Consider the following 20,840-nt stretch of genomic DNA (forward strand, 5'->3'; position numbering starts at 1 on the left):
TTGTATAAATATATTTTTGTTTTTCTCTTACTCTTGTAGAAGAAAATATTCTGTTTTTTTTTTTCTTTTCATTATGTTCACTTTCCTAGTTTGTGAATAGAATTGATTCCAGAAAACAGAAACATTATGAATAGGATGAGGTCAATGGAATTTTCTAGGCCCAGTGAATTTGGAAATTATTTATTAACCCGACTTAAATTCTGATGAGTTTTTAATCCAAGATAATGGTGCTATAGGCAATTTATATCATCATTAATTTCAAGTCCGAGTGAGCCTCAAAAATAGAGATCACTGATGCATAAGATGTTGGTAGAATGTATTTGGAAACTGACTTGATTAGAAGATTTCAAATAATTTAAATGCATGGGGTCAACGGAAAGTGATCAGCTTGGAGCCGTGGCAGCAATTTGTGTACATATTTTAAGCTTCTTTAGCTTAAAGTTTGGGCGACAACTGAGTATTCTAGATGTGTAAATATGCTGAAAGGACATGTTGACATCTAGAGTGACTTAATGAGGTTGCTTCTCTCCTGTGTTCTAATCTGCTTGTGTTTGAACACTTTAGGTCATTTACAGCAAATACACTGACCTGGTTCCAAAGGAGGTTATGAATGCAGATGACCCAGACCTGCAAAGGCCTGATGAAGAAGCTATTAAGGAGGTAAATAGGAGTTGGTATATGTGATTATTTTAGATAACTGTATGACCTTATTAATTTCCAACTGCTTAACATGATGCTTCTCATCTCAGATAACAGAGAAGACAAGAGTAGCCCTGGAGAAGTCCGTATCGCAGAAGGTTGCTGCAGCCATGCCAGTTCGTGCAGCTGACAAGTTGGCTCCTGCTCAGTATATCCGGTATGCATCTTGCCGGACGTATTAGTTGTGTGTCAATTCCATAGGTGGGATCTTGATGACTCCCACCAGCTTACAAATGCATTGTCTTAATGACTTTTGTTTGCAGAAGGGTTTTTATTATTATTTTGCTTTTAAGATCTATTTATTTGGTGTATGAGTACTCTATTTGTATATATGTCTGTAGGACAGATATTGACTCTGAATCCCATTATAGATGGTTGCTGGGAATTCAACTCAGGACCTCTGGAAGAGCAGCTTAACTAATGAGCATTCTCTCCAGCCCCAGAAGTTTTGTGGAGTTTTTTGGTTGTTGTTGTTGTTGTTGTTGGGGGGTGGTTTTTTTTGTTTTTTTGTTTTGTTTTTGTTTTGTTTTTATACCTGCGTTAAGATGTTAACTGTTCTAAGCTAGGTAGGGTGTCACATTCTTAGGCAATGTCGTGTGACTCTCTAGTGAGACCCTGCCTCAAAACCAGATGTTAGCTGTTGTGCTCTTGACATGACTAAAATGATAAAATCAAGGTTTGGGGAGTTTTGATTTTCAGTGTTTTAGACAATAACCATTACCTATGGTATATGACCTAAACTACAATTGCTTAGAGTTTCTAGTTATATTTAGTAAACATTTATAATGCTGCTAACTGTTGAGGGCCTTCACTGGACTGTCTATGTAAGGAATGGTTGAAACTAGATATTAAGGGAAAACTTAAGGCTTCTGTAGGCAGAGGCTGCACGTTGGTTTCCTGGCTGCCCAGACCCGAATAATCATACAACAACTATATTAATTACAACACTGTTTGACTGATGGCTCAGGCATATTCCTAGCTAGTTTTTACATCTTAAATTAAACCATTTCTATTGATCTATGTATGACCGCAAGGTTGTGGCCTACCAGTAAGGTTCCGGACATGGCATCTGTCTTGCTTTGCCTTCTTTCTCCCAGCATTCAGTTTAGTCTGCCTCCCCACCCTCTGCCTAGCTCTATTCTGCCCTGCCATAGGCCAAAGCAACTTCTTTATTAACCAATGATAATAAAATATATTCATAGCATACAGAGGGGAATCCCACTTCAGACTTCTGCTACAGTTTTTACAACATACACTGCATGTTGCCAGTGGGCATACTACTTATAATTATTTTTTCCTTTAAAGAAAATGATTTATTTATTTATTGTTATTTTTTATGTATGGGTATTTTGCCTGCATGCCCAGTGCCCAATGAGGCCAGAAGAAGGAGTTGCAGGAACCGAAGTTGCCAGCAGTGGTGAACTGACATGTGGCTTCTGGGAATTGAACTCTGGAAGAGCAGCCTGTTCTCTTAACTGCTGGGTCTCTCCAGCACTGGCCATTTTTTTCCATAATATAGACTTAAAAGTAGGTGCTAGTTTTAGACCTGCAAAGCTGGGCAGGTACATTTCACAGGTGGGATGTGGAAAGGATGAGGAGGGAAGTCACTAATCACTTGAATGCACATTTTGTTTGATTTGGTTTCTATTTCTTCTCTGGTCTGCTTCTGGCTGCCGTGCCTAAATGTATGGTTATTTTACATCAGTACTTCTGAAAAGAATTGGAAGTATAGTCACATGGAACTATAATAGAAGATAAATGCCGAACAAAAAAAATTGAACTAATTACACCTTTTATTTTCATCTACTTTTCTTAGCTATACACCATCTCAACAAGGTGTAGCATTCAACTCTGGAGCTAAACAGAGAGTTATTCGGATGGTAGAAATGCAGAAAGATCCAATGGAGCCACCAAGATTCAAGTAAGTATCTGGCTTCATGACTATCTTAATTATGTTTCTATTACAGTGACTAAACACCATGACCAAAAAGCAAGTTTATTTGACTTACCTTTCCACGTTGCTGTTCATCACTGAAGGAAGTCAAGATTCTGGAGGCAGGAGTTCATGCAGAGGCCACAGAGGGGAGCTGTATACTAGCTTGCTTCCCGTGACTTATTCGGCCCACCTTATAGAACCTAGGACCAACAGCCAAGGGATGGCACCACCCACCATGAGCTGGGCACCCCCTGCATTGATCACTAAGTAAGAGAATGCCTTACAGCTGGATTACAAGGAGCATTTCCTCAGCTGAGACTCCTCCATCTCTGATGACTCTAGCTTGTGTCAAGTTGACACACAAAACCTTACCTAGTACACTGCGAATGAAACAGGAAGAGTGTCCCACATGTTCATCAGCAGGTGAATCAGTGAACAAACATTAGTACATCAGGACCTGCAGGATTGTTGGGCCAAGAAAAGGAATAAACTATTGCAGTAACATAAAAGAGTCTGAAAATGAGTGTGCTACATGAAAGAAGTGAGACAAAAACAAGTTATGCAATGTTAGGGCTCTGTATATAACTCTGGAAAATGGGGTCAACAAGAAGGCTCAGGGGTTAAAGACGGTTACTGCCAAGTCCAGTGGCCAGAGTTCAGTTCCTGGGAATCCACTCATTCAGAGTTGTTCTCTGACCTTCATACTTCCTAGGGTACATACATGCATCCCTCCCCCACCCACAGAGAGAGAGAGAATAAATAAATTAATCTTAAAAATTCTAGAAAAGGGCAATTTTATCCTTAGTTACAGAAACTTGATCAGTGACTGCCTATGGAGAAGCGGGTGGGAATGGAGAAGAAAAGGGGTAGGCACGAGGCACAACACATGTAGAAGCTAAGATGGTGAGGATGCTCACTTGTCTAGATTGTGTTACCGAGGTGATGGGGTTGTACACTTCATGTTTAACTCACTGTGTGTCAGTTACATCAAGCCATGAGTGTGTTGCCCTGTGCAGTGGTAACTGATATAAATGGTGACAGTGGCCACATTTTATTAGCTATCAAAACCATGAGGTGTCCCACGAGCATTCATCACAACAGAAACTTAAAATGAGAAGGGGAGGCTTAGGACCTGATGACCAAAAAGTAATTGGGGACTTTATGCTCTGATTATTTGTTTTCCTTTGATATATTCTTTAGGATTAATAAGAAAATTCCTCGGGGACCACCGTCTCCTCCTGCACCTGTGATGCATTCTCCTAGTCGGAAGGTAATCCTTGTGATTTTTAATTTTATAAAGAGCCCTTCTGCCTATGGGTACATGTCACCATGACGGTTTTACAAGGTCAAATATGGACCCGGTTAGGACTTCAGAATAGTGTGCTTATGAGACTGTTCGTAAATACTTGCTGTTTTACCGCCAGTGACTTGGCCTCTGCTCTCAGTGGACAGGATCTGCCTGGCATGCAGAAGTACGGGATTTCATTTGAAAGCAGCTGCATTGCCCCACCCCTCCAAGTCAGGCACTTTGAAGTATGGAAAGATACTGCCCAGCATTTCAGTAATCTGAAATCTTCTCCATCTTTCACGTTAGCTTTCCATGTGGCTAGAGTCCACTACACGGAACAGTGCGCACTGCTACCAGAGACGTTGCTGCAGTTGTCTGTTCATGTAGGGAGGATCTGTTTGGTTTTGGAGTGAGACTGTAATAACAGCTCTCCCTCACCTGTGTTCCAGATGACTGTAAAGGAACAGCAAGAGTGGAAGATCCCCCCGTGTATTTCCAACTGGAAGAACGCAAAAGTGAGTTGTTTTTGTTTTGTTTAGTCACTGGGTCTCTTAGGGTCTCATGGGGATTGTTCAGGAAGGAGCCACCTGGGATTTTCTGTGAAACGTTACTGCCTCACTTAGCTAAACATCCACAGTAAGAAGGTGACAACTGCCGCGAACGAAGCTCAATGGAAGAGCTTACATTCAGCATGTGAGACCCGCTGCACCACCAAGACAGTGGAGACAGCTTCCTCGGATGGTTCAGTTACACTGGGCACTTGAATGCCGTGTGAATATCTCAGGTGTATTCTAGCTATAAGAAGCACATGTAGAAGGAATAATAACAGCAAAATACCGTATTTATTAAAGATATAATTCTTCATGACGGTCAAATCTCTAGTTAGAATTACTTTCAGAAAAAATTAAACCATTCTCATTGTTCACACGAGAAAGGAGAACCAGTGAGTGGGGTTTTCTCTGCCCTGGTTTCCAGTTATTCTTGTATGTAGTGTTGATGTTCACTATGTTGCCAGGCATGTGTGGTGTTGCATGCGTGTGGTCCCTGCACACAGGAAGGCTACTCTGGGCTACATCACAAGATCCTGTCTAAAAGAGCCCTAAAAGTAAAAACCTATTTATGGCAGAGCTTGATGGCATCCTTGAGGCAGAGGCAGGCAAGTCTCTATAGTTTTGAGGTCAACCTGGCCTAATAGTGAATTCCAGGACAGTCAGGGCAAACAAAATTTCTAAGTATCTCAGCCAGCTTCTCCAGGAGTTAGTAAGAATCTATAAAATATGGGATCCATTTCCTAATTCTTATTCTTTATAGGCTTGGAGTTCAGTTCATGATTCACTTTATGGGTGAAAGCTGCAACTTTAAGCCATGAGTTAAATACAAATCACGTATTCATCCTTCACTGGAATGGCTATTGGACCATCTTACTTGGGATTCATATCTGTGTATCCCTGTGACATGTTGAGATGATTCAGAAACACTGTAGGACTTTGTTGACGTTTGTGGATTCTTTGTAGATAGGAGCTTTTTTATATTTTTGGTTTGGTCTTACTCTTTAGCCTAGAAGATCTAGGCTGGTCCTAAAGTTATAATCCTACTGCTTCAATCTCTCAAGTGGGGTTGTAGACATGTACCCCCACACCCGGCCAGCACTGTCTTATGTTAGGAGACAATGGCCGTAAGATTAGTGTTTGGGAGAAGAGTTAGAATTCTGGGGAAAAAAAAAAAACAACTCAGGCCTCAAAGTCTTATGCATGTTCAGCATATTCTCTGGGTTACAGTGGTTTGTCTGCGTTCTTATGACTGCTGGTTTTACTCCTGCACCGGCTATTTGACTGTGGGACAGTGATTTTCCTTTTACCGTGATCCACAGTTATTAACACAGTCACTGTTTTTAAGCTTGGACTCTTGCATCTTCCTGGTGGGTTCCAGTCTTCTATCACCCACTTCCTGACTCTGAACTTAGCGCCATCACTTAGCACTCTAACCCGTCTTCCTCTGAGGTGTAGAGTGCTGTGTTACCAGCCTTGTGTAGTCACTAGGATGATTAGACAATGGGCCTTCCATGCAAAGCACGCACTATTAGTTGTTTTCCATAGTTGTGTGAGAAGGGTGGGAAATAGCAATTTGAGTGGCTCTCAAATTGGGCATGCACTAGGCTAATGTTAGGTGGTGACTGTCACCTTGCTGAGCTGACTTGCCTTCTGCTTTCTCTTCAGGGTTATACAATTCCTCTGGATAAACGGCTGGCTGCTGATGGAAGAGGACTTCAGACCGTGCACATAAACGAAAATTTTGCCAAACTGGCTGAAGCTCTATACATTGCTGATCGGAAGGTTGGTCATTTATAGTTTGCTGAATGTTCTTTCGTTTGTGAGCCCATACTTGTGTACCTCAGGTACTAAAGAGACTAGACTAACTTGTCTGTGCTGATGACACACACTAGTTACTAGTTGAAGCTCTGCTCAGAGCCGCACCTATCAGGGGTGATCCCTGCTCTTTCACCAGCATGCCAGAGTAATGGTTTTCTGGGCTGACTTCATTTTGTTGAGACTGCTGGGTACTATTGTACCTTGCACAATTTTCTTCTATTTTAGATGTAGACAATCCCCAAAAGGACAGTTGTAGGGGAAGATAGGTAAACATTCTGATTAAATGCTGCATAAAGTAGCATTGATGGTATTAACTATTGATATTACAAATGAGTGCTGTATTAATATCTACACGTATAGACAATAAGTGGGTTCTTGTTTTATTTGTTTTTTGTTGTTTGTTGTTTTTTTTTTTCTTCTAAAGTCTTAAAGATGTAGGCTAAGGTTTTGTCTTAAGATGAAGTCATTACTTTGGTAGATTTTGGTTTCTTGAGACAGGATCTGAGTTTCAGGCTCAGGCTTTGCTGGAACTCATTGCAATCCTTCTGCCTCAGCCTCCCGAGTTCTAGATTGCAGGTAGGCACTATCCTGTCCAGCTATTTTTATTTACCTATTTGCTTACATTTTGAGACTGGATCTCATTGTGGTTCTTCTGTTTTGTTTTTGAGACAGGGTCTCTCTACATAGCCCTGGCTGTGTTAGAGCTCACTGTATAGACCAGGCTGGCTTCAAACTCAAAGAGACCCACATGTCTCTGCCTCCCGAGTGTTGGGATGACATGTACCACTTCTCTGCCTCCCGAGTGTTGGGATGACATGTACCACCCCGCCCAGCGGATGCCAGTCTTGTTTTGAACTTGTGGACTCAGATGATCTTTCTGTTGGGATTACTGGTGCTCACTATTAAGCTCAGCCCGAATTTCATTTTTAGATTGTTTCTGAGAAAGCATTAGTAATATGCTTGACTTACAAAATCAAATGGCATCACTGTAGTTGCGGCCACCGAAACATTCCTCAGAGACACAAGGCCAGCCTTCCAGAATCTTAGTCTTTCCAGCAGCGACACCCAGCAGACTTCAGGAGGCAGTTTGAATACAGCTGTAAATATTTATCCTGTGGTGTGTTCCACTTCACATCTCACCTCACTTAACAGGCTCGTGAAGCTGTGGAAATGCGAGCCCAAGTGGAGAGAAAGATGGCTCAGAAAGAAAAGGAGAAGCATGAAGAGAAACTTAGAGAAATGGCCCAGAAAGCCAGAGAGAGGAGAGCTGGGATCAAAACCCACGTGGAAAAAGGTATAACAGTCTCGTATGGGGATTTACTTGGTGAGAGATACAGATCTCATTTGCGAATGTCTCCATGGAGGGTTGGGGGGGCTGTTTTATAATGTGTATGCATAAGAAAATTTAAAATTTAGATATTTCAGAAAAGTGTACAAGTGGGGTGTGACCTCTTCCTTATTAAGGTGAACTAGAAACAAATGAAATACATATTTGAAATGGGCCTTCCATGTGGAAGTAACGAGAAATTCTTAGTCTTGATCAATTTACAGTTGGTCCTCTGTATCTCTAGGATCCTCAGCCACAGACTGAACTAGTTGTGAATTGAAAGTATTGAGTTGGGCAGTTGGCATCTTTACCCAAATTGTGCAGGCTTCTTCTTCTAGAAAACAGGCCTGTAAGGGTCTTGAACATTCACCCATCAAAGTACACATGAGGTATGGGTACAGGAACCAATCTCTATAGGCTATTGAGGGACAATTATACGTTTTTAAAAAATGTTTTTAGCATAGCCTAGCTGTCCTGGAACTTTATATATAGACCAGGCAGGCCTCAAACTCAAAGAGATCTGCTGGGTGGTGGGATTAAACCTGACAATTATACCTTTAAATTTATGTTTATGCTATTGATAGACTTTATCAACTTTTAATCCCATTATGGTTTTCTTAAAATTTAGAAAGAAAAAGTAAATTCCCAACTAAGTCAATTTGTCAACATTGTAAAATAATCTGGAGTTTTGCTAATTTGTAGATTAATGTATCTTTTTTTTTTTTTTTTTTTTTTGGTTTTTCGAGACAGGGTTTCTCTGTGGCTTTGGAGCCTGTCCTGGAACTAGCTCTGTAGACCAGGCTGGTCTCGAGATTAATGTATCTTCTAGTCATTAAAACTGCCAGTGTTTTCTGCCTGGCTTTATATAATAATTGACATTAGTGTATCAAGTCTATTCACGAGAGGAAAGATGAATTTGTCATTCTTCTTTGTTTCTCCCTGAGATATGGGTTCTCTGTGTAGTCCTGACTGTCCTGGAACTGGCTCTGTAGACCAGACTGGCCTTGAACTCAGAGATCTGCCTGCCTCTGCCTCCCAAATGCTGAGATTAAAGGAATATGCCATTCTAGACCTACAGAACTATGTGAATTCATAATTCTAATTAGGAAAACTGAATTTTTTTTTTTTTTTTTTAGACAGACCTGTAGGACTCGGTTCATTCCAAGCACCTGGTGTGTGACATCTTTTTTTAGAAACAGATCTTCAGCTAGATGGTAGAACACAGTAAGATACAGCAGTCAGCATGAGTAAACACAGAAAGATAAGGAAGTCATCTTAGCCTTGTGTGGGGAGCATACTTGTAATCCTGGCACGTGGGAGTTTGAGAAGGGAGGGTTGCAGATTCCTGACAGACAGAATTGGTCTTCATGGTGTTCCAGGCCATCCTGAATACATAAGAGTTTGACTCAGAAAATTAGGAGAGAAAGGAGAGCAGGGTTATTTTTATTGTTGTCTTATCTGGAAAAAAAAGTTTTAGGTTTTTTTCTAATCACATGGTAGTACACCTCTGCTCCCAGCACTAAAGAGGCTGAGACAGGAGGATGGAAAGTTTGAGGGCATCCAGAGCTGCACAGTAAGAGCCTATGTCAAAAAGCCAGTCCCAGCACTTTGAAGGCAGAAGCAGGCAGATCTCTGAGGTCGAGGCCAGCCTGGTCTACAAGAGCTAGTTCCAGGACAGGCTCCAAAACCACAGAGAAACCCTGTCTCGAAAAACCAAAAAAAAAAAAAAAAAAAAAAAGAGCTAGTTCCAGGACAGCCATGGCTACACAGAGAAACCCTGTCTCAAACTGACAATTAGCATTACTGGATTTTCTTCTTCACCTGTGTGCTCACCTCTCCACCTCAGTCCAGCTTTCTACTTAGGTGCATTTCAAGTAAATTGAAGGCAGCTGACTTAGGAGTCCACAGTCCACAAACTAGTTGGATTTAAATTGACTGCAAGTAACCTTAAAAAGCTGAGTGTGACTAAAAAGTAGTGGTCATGCATACCTGTAATCCCAGAAACAGGGAGGTGGGGATACGAAGATCCAGAATTCAAGGCTAGCCTTGGCTATATAGTGATACCCTGTCTCAAAAAATAGAAAAGTATGACATTTTCTATGGTTAAAGAGCCTCTTGTGCAAAATATGATTGCTAATGCAGTGTCATAATTTTCAACTGTGTCTGCAGAGGATGGAGAAGCACGCGAAAGGGATGAAATCCGTCATGACAGGCGAAAAGAGAGACAGCATGACCGGAACCTTTCCAGGGCAGCCCCTGATAAGAGGTAGGTCGCTGCTTGGCATAATTGCAAGTTAGGGAAAAGGGCATTGTTGTGCCTAAGTTCTTGAGCTTGTTAATAAGTTAACAGATAACTTTGTCTTTACAGAATTGACTCTCCCTAGAAGGCAACCTGCTCTCCCATCACCTTGTAGGACTAATATTTAGTATGGAGAATGGTGGGGATAGGGAAAGGGAATCCAGATCAAAAGGAGAGAATGGAATTATTTAGGTGTATGCTATTCCTCCTCAAGTGGTGGGGTAAGCTGACTGTGTGCCTGTGTGTAGATGAATACCAGCCGTCATAGACTTAGTGCATCCTTTCTTTGCCAACTACTGTGCCTCATACAGTAGGAAGGAGAGCAAGTTTTGAAAGAAGATTCTGGACTCCTATGAGTAGTTTATTTTAAAATTCTGAAGTTTTATAAAAATGGGAAAAATTTACAAAAATGAAGTGGAACTTAATACATTTATAGGGACATAAAATAGAAATCAGAGAAGTATGGGATTCACCAATAGCTGAGAACTTTTGTTGTTTCAGAGTCCAGAAAATGCTATGCTGCATGAACCCCCATGGAATTTGGGGTTCAGGCTAAAGGCAAATGTGAAACATTTTCTTCCTATAAGAGCAATTTTCCATGCCCTAGGAGTTCATATCGTAAATCCTCCCTGCCAGGTGGTTCCTTGTTTAATTGGCATATTTCTTCTCTCTGGATAAGCTTAGTCAGGGAAGCAGAAATTGAAGCCATGTAGAAGAGAAAGGAATGAGAGAAGTATCAACATAGTGTGTTGGAGACTAGCTACATTGTTAAAGGACAGTGGCTCTGTGCAGAAATAGGGCTCTTCAAACCAGTAAAGTGGCTGTGAGAATTGATGATACAGAAAAACTGTGAACTAGTAATTGGGTGAAAATAAAATTGTCTACAGAAATATTTTAAGACATGAGCTTCTTGTAAAGTGGTGACAGTTACCATGGTTTCATTCAGATGTCGATTGCATTTATACCAAAACAACAGAGGAATTAATGTAATTTCAGAAGCCATACAGAGTAATCTAGTCACTGACATGTTTTCCTCAGGATGGTAGTAGGATAAAAATCACTACATACAGTTAGGTCAGAGCTGAGTGTGGCCTGCTGAAAAGGACTGCTGGTGTGTGATGCATCCAGTCTCTTGTGTGTTCCTCTATTGATAGGCCCTAATTGGAGACTCCTGCCTACCTTCTCTAGTCATGCATCTGAAGTCTGTGAGAGCTGCTGTTATAATTGTGCATTATCAGAAAATGTACGTTCCTGAGACAGAAACAGAGCATATTTATTTCCTTTGCTTCTGAGAGTGGTTGTATTTATATTGCATATATCCATCTTGTCTGTAAAATGTGTTCATGTGTGTAAAATGTGATTGTATATTTGAAATAGGTCAAAACTACAGAGAAATGAAAATCGAGATATCAGTGAAGTCATTGCTCTTGGTGTGCCCAATCCTCGAACTTCCAATGAAGTTCAGTATGACCAGAGGCTCTTCAACCAAACCAAGGTATGAGGAACTTAGAAAACAGATTTATCTTATATGTTGGTAAGGATGTCTTTTCTCAAGGTAAAGTACATACTTTGGATTTGAATTAGCCAAGGTTATGCCAGAGTGATGACAGGAAAAATTTGGAAGTTGTGTGTTTTACTTAAAGACAAAAATGAAAGTTGGACATGGTGGCCCACGTCTTTATTCCATTTGGGAGGCTGGACCTGGAACACTTTTGATGGTGACTTCTGATAATTGGCTGTGATCTGAAGCACCAGTAGGCAGTGAAAGAAACCAGGTGACGAAACTGGACACTGCTGTGTCTACATCTTTTCTTTCTTGTTTGCTTGTTTTTGAGACAGGGTTTCTCTGTGTAGCCCAGGCTGTCTTAGAACTCAACTCTGTAGACCAAGCTGACCTCGAACTCTACCTGCCCCTGCTTCTTAGTGCTGGGATTAAAGGTGTGCACCACCCCCTGGTTTATCTGTTATTTCATAAAAGCACCTCTTGGGTAATTTGTGGTGTGTTTTTTGTTTTGTTTTGTAGCCTTTCAATTTGAAAGCTTTTTAAACTGAAACTTCAGAGCTGGGGACAGAGCTCATTTAGTAGAGTGCTTGCTTAGCATGCCTGAATCATTGGGTTTGATCCCCAGTATGACATAAACCAGGTGTGGCAGGTATGTCTGTAATGCTAGCCTTTGCAAAGTAAAGGCAGGAAGATCAGGAGTTCAGGGTCAGCCTGAGGTGCATGGGACCCTGTTTCAAAAACTAAAAAATATATAAGCAAAGCTGTGGAACTGGATTATTGAAGTAGTAGACTGTCAGGAAATCACATTTCTAGTATTGGTTGTAATTAACCAGCCTAGAACAATTTAATCATCTATTGCCGATTAATAACTTCCCATAAGTCAGTGAGACCAAAGATTCTTTGCCTTTGCCCTCAAAGAAAGAACCCTTCTGTTGAGTGTACACACATAGTGTAGTGTCAGCTCTTCTGGAGATAAAATTGTGATTTGATGGTTTTAGAAGATATGAAGATAGCATTTGATTAAGTTCTTTATTTTTACACCTTCATTTGTATGCTTGTTTGCATGCTAGGCACGTGTGTACATGCATGTAAGGTTAGAGGTTGATGATTGTCCATTATTAATCTTCCTCCCATCTTATTCTCTTATTCCTACCTTATTCTCTGAAGCTGAGATCCGCTGTTCCTATCTCCAGAGGGTGGAGTTACCGGCAAGCTACAATGCCAACCTGTCATATTCATAGGATCTATGGATCCAAACTTAAGTCCTAAGTCCTCGTGGCTTATGGAGAAAACACTAACACTGAGCCATCTCACCAGCCCCCCATTGTTTATGTTTCATAGGTAATTGAGACAGGGTTCAGTAATTGATAGAACTGAGATTTCAACCTTGAATGCTTTGATTCCAAAGCTTTTTCCTTAACCTCTGTGCTTTAAGGGGTTAAACATTTTTATCTCTTATAACCTTAAGCTTAAAGCTTTTCAAAGTTGGGTGAAAAAATTAATATTTTCATTGAGAGCCTAATTGTCTTGTGCTTTGGTAGGGATGTTCTCAGGCAGATGAGGTTACATTTATCAGCATTACTGTTGAGTACCTATAGGATAATCCTTCTACTTTAATGACATTGTTAGTCAGGTTTTAAAAATTGGTTTTGGAGAATTTCATATAACTAGTTTTTAACATATATAATAAATACATTAAACATGTTTTAACATATTCATTTCCTCCCTTCAGCTCCTCCCAGATCCACCCTACCTTCTCTACACACCCAGCTTTGTGTCTTTATCTTGTTGTTGTCTGAGACAGGGTCTTTTACATAGCTCTAACTGTCCTAGGACTTGATATGTAGGCCACAGGCAGATTAATGAATACCTTAATATTAAGTCTCTAGGTAAGACTCAAATGTGTATGAACAAGTTTATATATTTTTAAAGTTGTAGGATTTTTTGAAAATTGTCTTTAAACATGAAAGTGTTAATTTCTCACAAGTATTCAGATTCAGCTTTGGATACATTTTTATTTACTGTCATTTATTTTTCCACAGGGAATGGACAGTGGATTTGCAGGTGGAGAAGATGAAATTTATAATGTTTATGATCAGGCCTGGAGAGGTGGTAAAGATATGGCTCAAAGCATCTACAGGCCTAGTAAAAATCTGGACAAGGATATGTATGGTGATGACCTAGAAACCAGGATAAAGACAAACAGGTACCAAAACAGACAGCTGATTGTTCTGTTTACACCAGTAAAACAAAGGTAGCACATGACCTCTTCTCTTTTTCCCCTAGATTTGTTCCTGATAAGGAGTTTTCTGGTTCAGACCGTAGACAGAGAAACCGAGAGGGACCAGTTCAGTTTGAGGAAGATCCTTTTGGTTTGGACAAATTTTTGGAAGAAGCCAAACAGCATGGTGGTTCTAAAAGACCTTCTGATAGCAGTCGCCCTAAGGAGCATGAGCACGAAGGCAAGAAGCGGAGGAAGGAGTAGATAGGATCCTCTCCTGAAAGCCAGTGGACTCTGTTCAGACCCTGATGATGCAGATCATTGGGAAACCAACCCTTCGTAAACCATCAGGATAAAAACCAAATCTGGGCAGGAGAGCCCAGCACTACTTTTTATTCCAGGAGATTGTGGGGGAGGGAGGGATATTCTACTTTGGATTAGTTTTTTTTTTTTTAAAGAATGGGTTATGTTTGTGCTTCTCCCATCGTGCAGCACTTATAGGAAATACTGCCTGCCCCACAGAGAATTAAGACCACTTCTTGTATCTGACATTTTAATATTTTGTGTAAGAACTTTCTGAATAAAATTACTCCAAGACGGTGAGTTGGATAATGTCCACATACTGGAGCTATGCTACCAAATGTTGTGCTGTTTTACCTTGCAGTGGGGAAACTAAGGTCTTGCTTAGTGCAGCTCTTGTTTCAAATAAAAACATTTAGAAAAAAGGTCTCAGATATATTTATTAATGGTTAGTATAATCATCTCAAAAGTCTTTCTCTTCATCAGATGTTTGAGCCCCTTGCGAAACCTTTGGTTTCTGAGCTTGAACATCAATCTGCAGGGGCGAGAAAAAGCACTGTAAGGAGAGGTAACATTGAATTTACCTATTTGTAAGAATACCATTTCATTAGACTCATAACTGGTGACTCAGGAGGCTGCTGTCTTCCCTCTGATAATCAACTAAAACCTCTCAGTCAGGGAAAAGGCAGGATTGCAGCCAATTTGCCTACATTGCTGTTTCCACCACTCTGTTAATGATTTTATTTATTATGTATACAACAGTCTGCCTCCCTGTATGCCTGCAGGCCAGAAGAGAGGGCCAGATCTCATTACAGATGTTTTTAAGCCACCATGTGGTTGCTGGGAATTGAACTCAGGACCTCTGGAAGAACAGTCAGTGCTCTTAACCGCTGAGCCATCTCTCCAGCCCCTCCACTGCTCTTTGTTAAATACACCTGGAAAAACTTAACTATTCAAAGGGCCTTCCCCTTGGGGATGGTAGCTCAGTGGAGCATTCTGGGTTCAATCCCTAGCACCAAAAATAAAACAGGGTCATGGATTTTCCTCATCAACTTTATAGGACACCAACTACTCTTTAAAAAGCAGCATGGAACACATCAACAGAAATCCTTACCTTTACTCCATCAATAATATGATTTTCCTGTTGTAGTGCATTCTGAAGTTCTTCCTGTGAAGAAAACTGAACCCAACCCATGCCTCTGTGAAAGCCAGTCTCTCTGTCCTAAAAATGAAAATACAATAGAAAAAAAATTCACTCTGAACTTGATAAAGCTTCCATGAGCTCCATCCAGATAAACTACCAACTTTTTCATTTGCCAAAATCAGATCACAGACAATACTTAACAGTAACCCTTACTATATACCTTCCTAGTTAGCCCAGGCTAGATCATAGCGTTATTCTGCTTTTCTACTGGCAAGAGGCCATAAGGACAGCATTTCCTGTAACTTAGATGCAGATCACAAGTAAGCCACTAATGGTTTTACTCAAAGGAAACTGACCACTCGGGTTTTTTTCTTGTTTTTAATAAACTACTTAGGAGCTAGAAAAACCCTCAAATCTAGTTGCATCTTGTCCTCTCTGAATGAAGCTTGCTCATTTGTCATCACATGCTTTGTGTATATGCCAGTGTAAATGCCATATGGGGTCCAGAAGAGGGCATTAGATACCGCAGAACTGGAATCACAATATATAACTTAAGACAAAACACGGCAAAGATGTTAAGACACAGCTCCCTGGTCAGGTTATATGGCAAAAGGAAATGGCCTATCACCACTGTGGTATATGTGACCATCTTACCACCATACAAACTCCTCTGCTGTCAAACGAACATGCTGGCATATGCTGTAAGCCCATCACTTAGAACTCAGACAGGATTGTGAGTTCAAGGATAATAATTTTGAGAACAGCTTGAGCTATATAGTAAGGTCTTGTCTCAAAAACACAAATTTTAAAAGGTTTTTGCCAAAAGCTAAAGAGATTGCTCAGTTGTTAGGGGCACAGCTCTTCTTCCAGAAGACCTGAGTTTGATTCCCAGCACCAACATGGCGGTTCACAAGTGACTGTAACTCTAGTCCCAGGAACTCGGGGCACTGCACACACATGGTACACAAGCATACATGCAAGCAAACACCCACAATCAAAAATAAATACAATTTTAAAAGAGAATTTTCCCAACTACCTCAGGGAAACTTGGAAATCACACCTTCCCCCTTTTGAACCTCTGATGAAGACTATAGCCTCAACCTACTTCTCTATGAAACCCTGCGCAGAGAACTGAACTAAACCCTAGCCAGTATGAGGTCATGTGTTGTGTCTATCCATTATGCTTGTGATGATACTATACAATAATAAGAATTAACATAAATGTCTATGATAAGCTGAACAAAGACCGCATAATAGGCATGATAACCTGAAAGGTGGAAGGTTCAAGAGGCCTCAACCCTCAAAAAAAAAAAACAAAAAACAAAACACTTTTTCTCCAGGAGGAGCACACCAATTGGTTATCTAGTAAGTCAGCCCTGAAAATATACATACAAGTAATGCAGACTGAGCAAGGTGTATGTGTGTGTGTACATACAAGTAACATTATACAGACTGAGCAGGGTGTACATGTGATGCATGAATACTTGAGCACATGCACTCACACCAATTAAAAAACCACAGCCGGGTGGCGGTAGCACATGCCTTTAATCCCAGCAGAGTTTGAGGCCAGCCAGGTCTACAGAGCGAGTTCCAGGACAGACTTCAAAGTGACAGAGAAACCCTGTCTCAAAAAAAAAATACCAGCTGGTACCTAGGGGACAGAGGCAACTGGGTCTCTGAGTTCAAGGCCAGGCTGGTCTATAGAGCAAGTTTCGGAACAGCCAGGGTTATACAGAAAAACCCCATCTTAGGGGGGAAAAAAGATACCATGAATTGTAAAGTAAAGAAAGGGGTGGTGCTGGGCGGTGGTGGCGCACACCTTTAATCCCAGCACTCGGGAGGCAGAGGCAGGCGGATCTCTGTGAGTTCGAGGCCAGCCTGGTCTACAAGAGCTAGTTCCAGGACAGGCACCAAAGCTACAGAGAAACCCTGTCTCAAAAAAACCAAAAAAAAAAAGAAAGGGGTGGTAACAGGATACATGGAAGGGGTTGGACAAGGGAAATTATGTAATCATAGCATAATTTTTTTGTTTTTGGAGACAGGGTTTATCTGTGTAGCCTTGACTTGTGATGAAACTCTGTAGACCAGGCTGATCTCAAATTTAAGAGATACACCTGCTTATGCTGCCCAAGTGCTGGGAATAAGGCTTCCACCAACAACAACTAAATTTTTTTTTTGGTTTTCATAGACAGGGCTTTTAATTAAATAAATATGTAGGATAAAGTATGCTTTAATCGATATCACCCACAAGTTTATCAACAGATTTTCAGTTTCACTCCATTAGATAATGTATTTTATATGCTGATAAAAGAAAACAAGAATTAAATGATAATTTTCCCTTCTGGAAGTCTGAGATCAAACCCAGAGCCTCATACACACTACACAATGCTCTACCACAGAGATACCCCATTACACCCCCCAATAGTTTTTGTTATTGTTTTAATACTTACAAAAGGTACAGTGCACCTTTTTATATGGCCAAACTGAGCAAAGTGTTCTCTCAGCTCACCTGGAAGAAGGAAAGATAACAAAATAAGTTCTCTACTGTAGATTGTAGATAAAAATCTTAAAGAGTTCAGAGTTCCTGAGCTTCTTTGCATTCCCTGAGTCTTAGGATTCCAAAAGCTACAGGACTGACTAGCTGTGAAGTGTGATGGGAAGATGGACAAATGGCTGAGCTGGCTGCAGGCCCCATCCTGAGCAGAAACTCTTCTTGCCACACCAGGTGCGGCGCTGGGTGTGTGAAGACAGCCCCTGTAAGCGGAAGGCATAGTCTTCACAGCCCAGTGTCCTGCCAGATGCATTAGCAATCTCAGCTTACTGGTCTAACATCAGTCTTGCCTATGCTTCCTGCCTTATTTCCTTTCGCTGGCCTAGTTAGTTATTGTCCAGTACTGCACAGTGCATTGTCTTATCCTGTGGCTTCCCGTCTTTGTGTATGTGACTCTTCCATATGTCAGTACTCTCATCTCCTCTGATCTAAATGATAAGGGTTTTTTTTTTTCCAGGCCGAACTAAACACCTCCACTGAGTATTATTTTATTGAGCTCATACTAGAATACAATACTCTTCCTGTGAGATCTCAAAAGGTTCACAGTACAAGATCTTAAAGATAAAGTTAAAATCTCTCTCTTCTTCAGTGGTTGTGGGTTTACATTTGGATATTACTTGCTTATGTCCCTGTGATGGTTTGAATGAGAATAGCCCTATAGGCTCATATATGTGACTATTTGGTCCACAGTTGGTGGAACTGCTTGAGAAGGCATAGGAGCATTGGCCTGGAGGAGGTATGTCACTGGGAGGTGGCTTTGAGGTTTCAAAAGCTCACAACTTTCCCAGATAGTTCCTCTCTGCCTCATGGTTGTCAAGATGGGAGCTCTCAGCTACTATCCCGGTGCCATGCCTGCCAGACTGCCTGCCTGCTGCCATGCTCCCCACCACGATGGTCATGGACTCAGCCTCTGTAATTGTAAGCCCCCAATAAACTCCTCCTTTTAATTGTCTTGGTCATGGCATCTCATCATAGCAATAGAAAGTAAGACAGTCCCAAGTTAATCTAAGCATCACGGGTCCGACTGTATTGTTGCCAGTCTCCACCACACCATTACACTACAAGCTGAACAAGGAGCACCGTGCTTACAACGTGTTGCACAGTAAGGCTTCAATCATGTCTGAATGAATGAGTAAACATCAAAAAAATCCTTCAATACTCAGAGGCTGAATTTCTGAAAGGCTCTAATGGTCAAAAAGACCAGGGCCTCATGGAACACATTAACTGGGGCTTAGGCAAAAAAGCGCCAAACATACATGTTTAAAACCAGACAGTACAAGTTCTAGAAAACACTTGCAATGGTATGGTTTGGATCGTTGGCCCCTAAGCTAAAGGCCTGATTACCAGCCTGTGGTGTTACTGGAGGTAGGAACCTTTTAGGATATAGAGCCTAGTGGAAGAATATTCTAGCAATTGAAGGGGCATGCCCTTGTAGGAACACTGGGAGCCCTGACCCTTACTCGTTCTCTCTTGAAGTAGAGAGCCTCCTTCCACCTTCTACCCCTACTATGATATACTTACTATGCCAAGACAATCCCAAACAAGGCTGGGTAAAACCGAACTGAAAAATGGAATACAAATATCCCTTCCTTTACACTGTTTATGTCAGCTATTCTGTCAAAGCAGCAGGAAGCTCACACACACAAGAAACCACTTCTAGAAGGTAAGCTTTTTACCAAATCACTTCAGGAGAGCAATGCCATAGACACCATTTAAGTGAAAGGATGAACTGGGAAAAAAAAGTCTCAAAGTTGCAATGCTATGGAATTTTAAGGATTTGAAGGCAGCCCTTATGGGGTGCAAACTTGAATCTACTAAATGCTGGGGAAAATCCTCGGCCTTTCTGTGAAGTTTAAAAGAATGTGCGTGTCAATAGTGGTGCACACCTTTAATCCTAGCACTTAGGAGTCCGAAGCAGTACGATCTCTATGAGTTCAAGACCTTCTTGGCCTGCAGAGCGAGTTCCAGGACAGCCAGGGCTACACAAAGAAACCCCGTCTCCAAAAAGAAAAAAGAGAGAAAAAAAAAAAACCTGAGAAATCACTATATTCTGATCTATACGTAAATAACTACCAAAAAAAATCTTGTATTTTAAGTTTGGGCGAGCAAATTTAAATATCTTCTTTTAGCCAGGTAAGGTATTTCACCTATAACCCCAGCACCCAGTCTTCAAGTAGGCTGGCTATAGGATGAGATCCTGACTCAAAAGCTGAAGAGGTGGTTCAGAGTTTAAACGTACATACTGCTCTTACAGAGGACCTAAGTTCAGGTTTTTTTTTGGTTTTTTTTTTGGGGGGGGGGTTGGATGGGGGTTCAAGACAGGGTTTCTCTGTGGCTTTAGAGCCTGTCCTGGAACTAGCTCTTATAGATCAGGCTGGCCTCGAAATCACAGAGAGAATCGTGAGTGCTGGGATTAAAGGTATGTGTCACCACCGCCCGGCGCTCCTCGTAAATCTCAAAAGCACAAGTCATCTTTGCTAGGAACCTGGAATGTACACCGTTCCCCTGAATCCAGCACGAATACTGTCCATTTTATCTTGAAAAACTACGCGCTTCGGACCCCTCCACCTTTACCAGTTCCCTAGTCCAAGTTTTCATCTTTGAATTGAATGAAATCTCCTTTTCTCTCATCTTCACCCCTACATTCTTGCCATTTTGAACCCAAGCTCCCCTGCGGTCAAAATAGCTCCCTCTGAATGGTTATGTCCAAGGAAGTAAATAATAAATCTTTTCACCAAGTCATTCCAAATCGCACCCTAAAAGCTCGGAGAGAGGAAAGGAAGTCATCCCTAAACAGTTAAACGGAAATTTTCCGCGCAGTAACTTGCTCAAGAGCAATCATTTGTGTCCGCTTGCATGATCCCTGTGCAAGTATGGCACGAAACTCGTGAAGCGTTTCATCCAAAAAGAGAGAAAAAGCACCTGACCCAACCCATCTACCATGCAGACTTCAGTTCTCTACAGAGTTTTAAGAGTTACTTAAACATAAAAACGCGCCCTCCTCCTCTCCATCACTCACTCGACGCCGCGGTCCAAGGAATTTTTCTAACAAAAGCAACATGCTGACCAGCACGCGCACGAAACACCATTGCCCGACTCACGGCGGAGGCTGCCATGTTAAAAACTGAATGACTCCAGTCCCGGGGTCGTGACCCCGGAAGGACCTACGGATCCCGAGCTTAGAGTTCTGCTTCCGGCTCAG

The 20,840-nt window shown here is 41.3% G+C and overlaps 2 protein-coding genes across 2 annotated transcripts in view; one reads left to right on the plus strand and one right to left on the minus strand.

The window, feature by feature from the left end:
* Snw1 (SNW domain containing 1) overlaps positions 1-14,368 on the plus strand; it is a 30,835-nt gene extending 16,467 nt beyond the window's left edge. Inside the window, exons 4-14 of the mRNA XM_041658328.1 lie at positions 565-660; positions 750-856; positions 2,516-2,620; positions 3,836-3,905; positions 4,373-4,438; positions 6,140-6,256; positions 7,445-7,586; positions 9,789-9,885; positions 11,296-11,413; positions 13,465-13,628; positions 13,709-14,368. Of these exons, the coding sequence (XP_041514262.1) occupies positions 565-660; positions 750-856; positions 2,516-2,620; positions 3,836-3,905; positions 4,373-4,438; positions 6,140-6,256; positions 7,445-7,586; positions 9,789-9,885; positions 11,296-11,413; positions 13,465-13,628; positions 13,709-13,907 (1,281 nt within the window). The 3' untranslated portion in view covers positions 13,908-14,368. The remainder of the gene's footprint in view (positions 1-564; positions 661-749; positions 857-2,515; positions 2,621-3,835; positions 3,906-4,372; positions 4,439-6,139; positions 6,257-7,444; positions 7,587-9,788; positions 9,886-11,295; positions 11,414-13,464; positions 13,629-13,708) is intronic.
* On the minus strand, positions 14,366-20,803 carry LOC121452289 (SRA stem-loop interacting RNA binding protein). Its single transcript, XM_041658331.1, has 4 exons — positions 20,658-20,803; positions 17,538-17,596; positions 15,058-15,165; positions 14,366-14,478 (listed from the first exon to the last, which is right to left on the minus strand). The coding sequence occupies exons 1-4, from the start codon at positions 20,752-20,754 to the stop codon at positions 14,407-14,409; spliced, it is 336 nt and encodes a 111-aa protein (XP_041514265.1). The 5' UTR covers positions 20,755-20,803; the 3' UTR covers positions 14,366-14,406.
* Between the last annotated feature and the right edge of the window lie 37 nt (positions 20,804-20,840).

Source organism: Microtus oregoni, unplaced genomic scaffold (assembly GCF_018167655.1).
Source record: "Microtus oregoni isolate MIOR12 unplaced genomic scaffold, Mior012 000009F_ref0000495, whole genome shotgun sequence".
Classification (NCBI taxonomy): Eukaryota; Metazoa; Chordata; class Mammalia; order Rodentia; family Cricetidae; genus Microtus; species Microtus oregoni.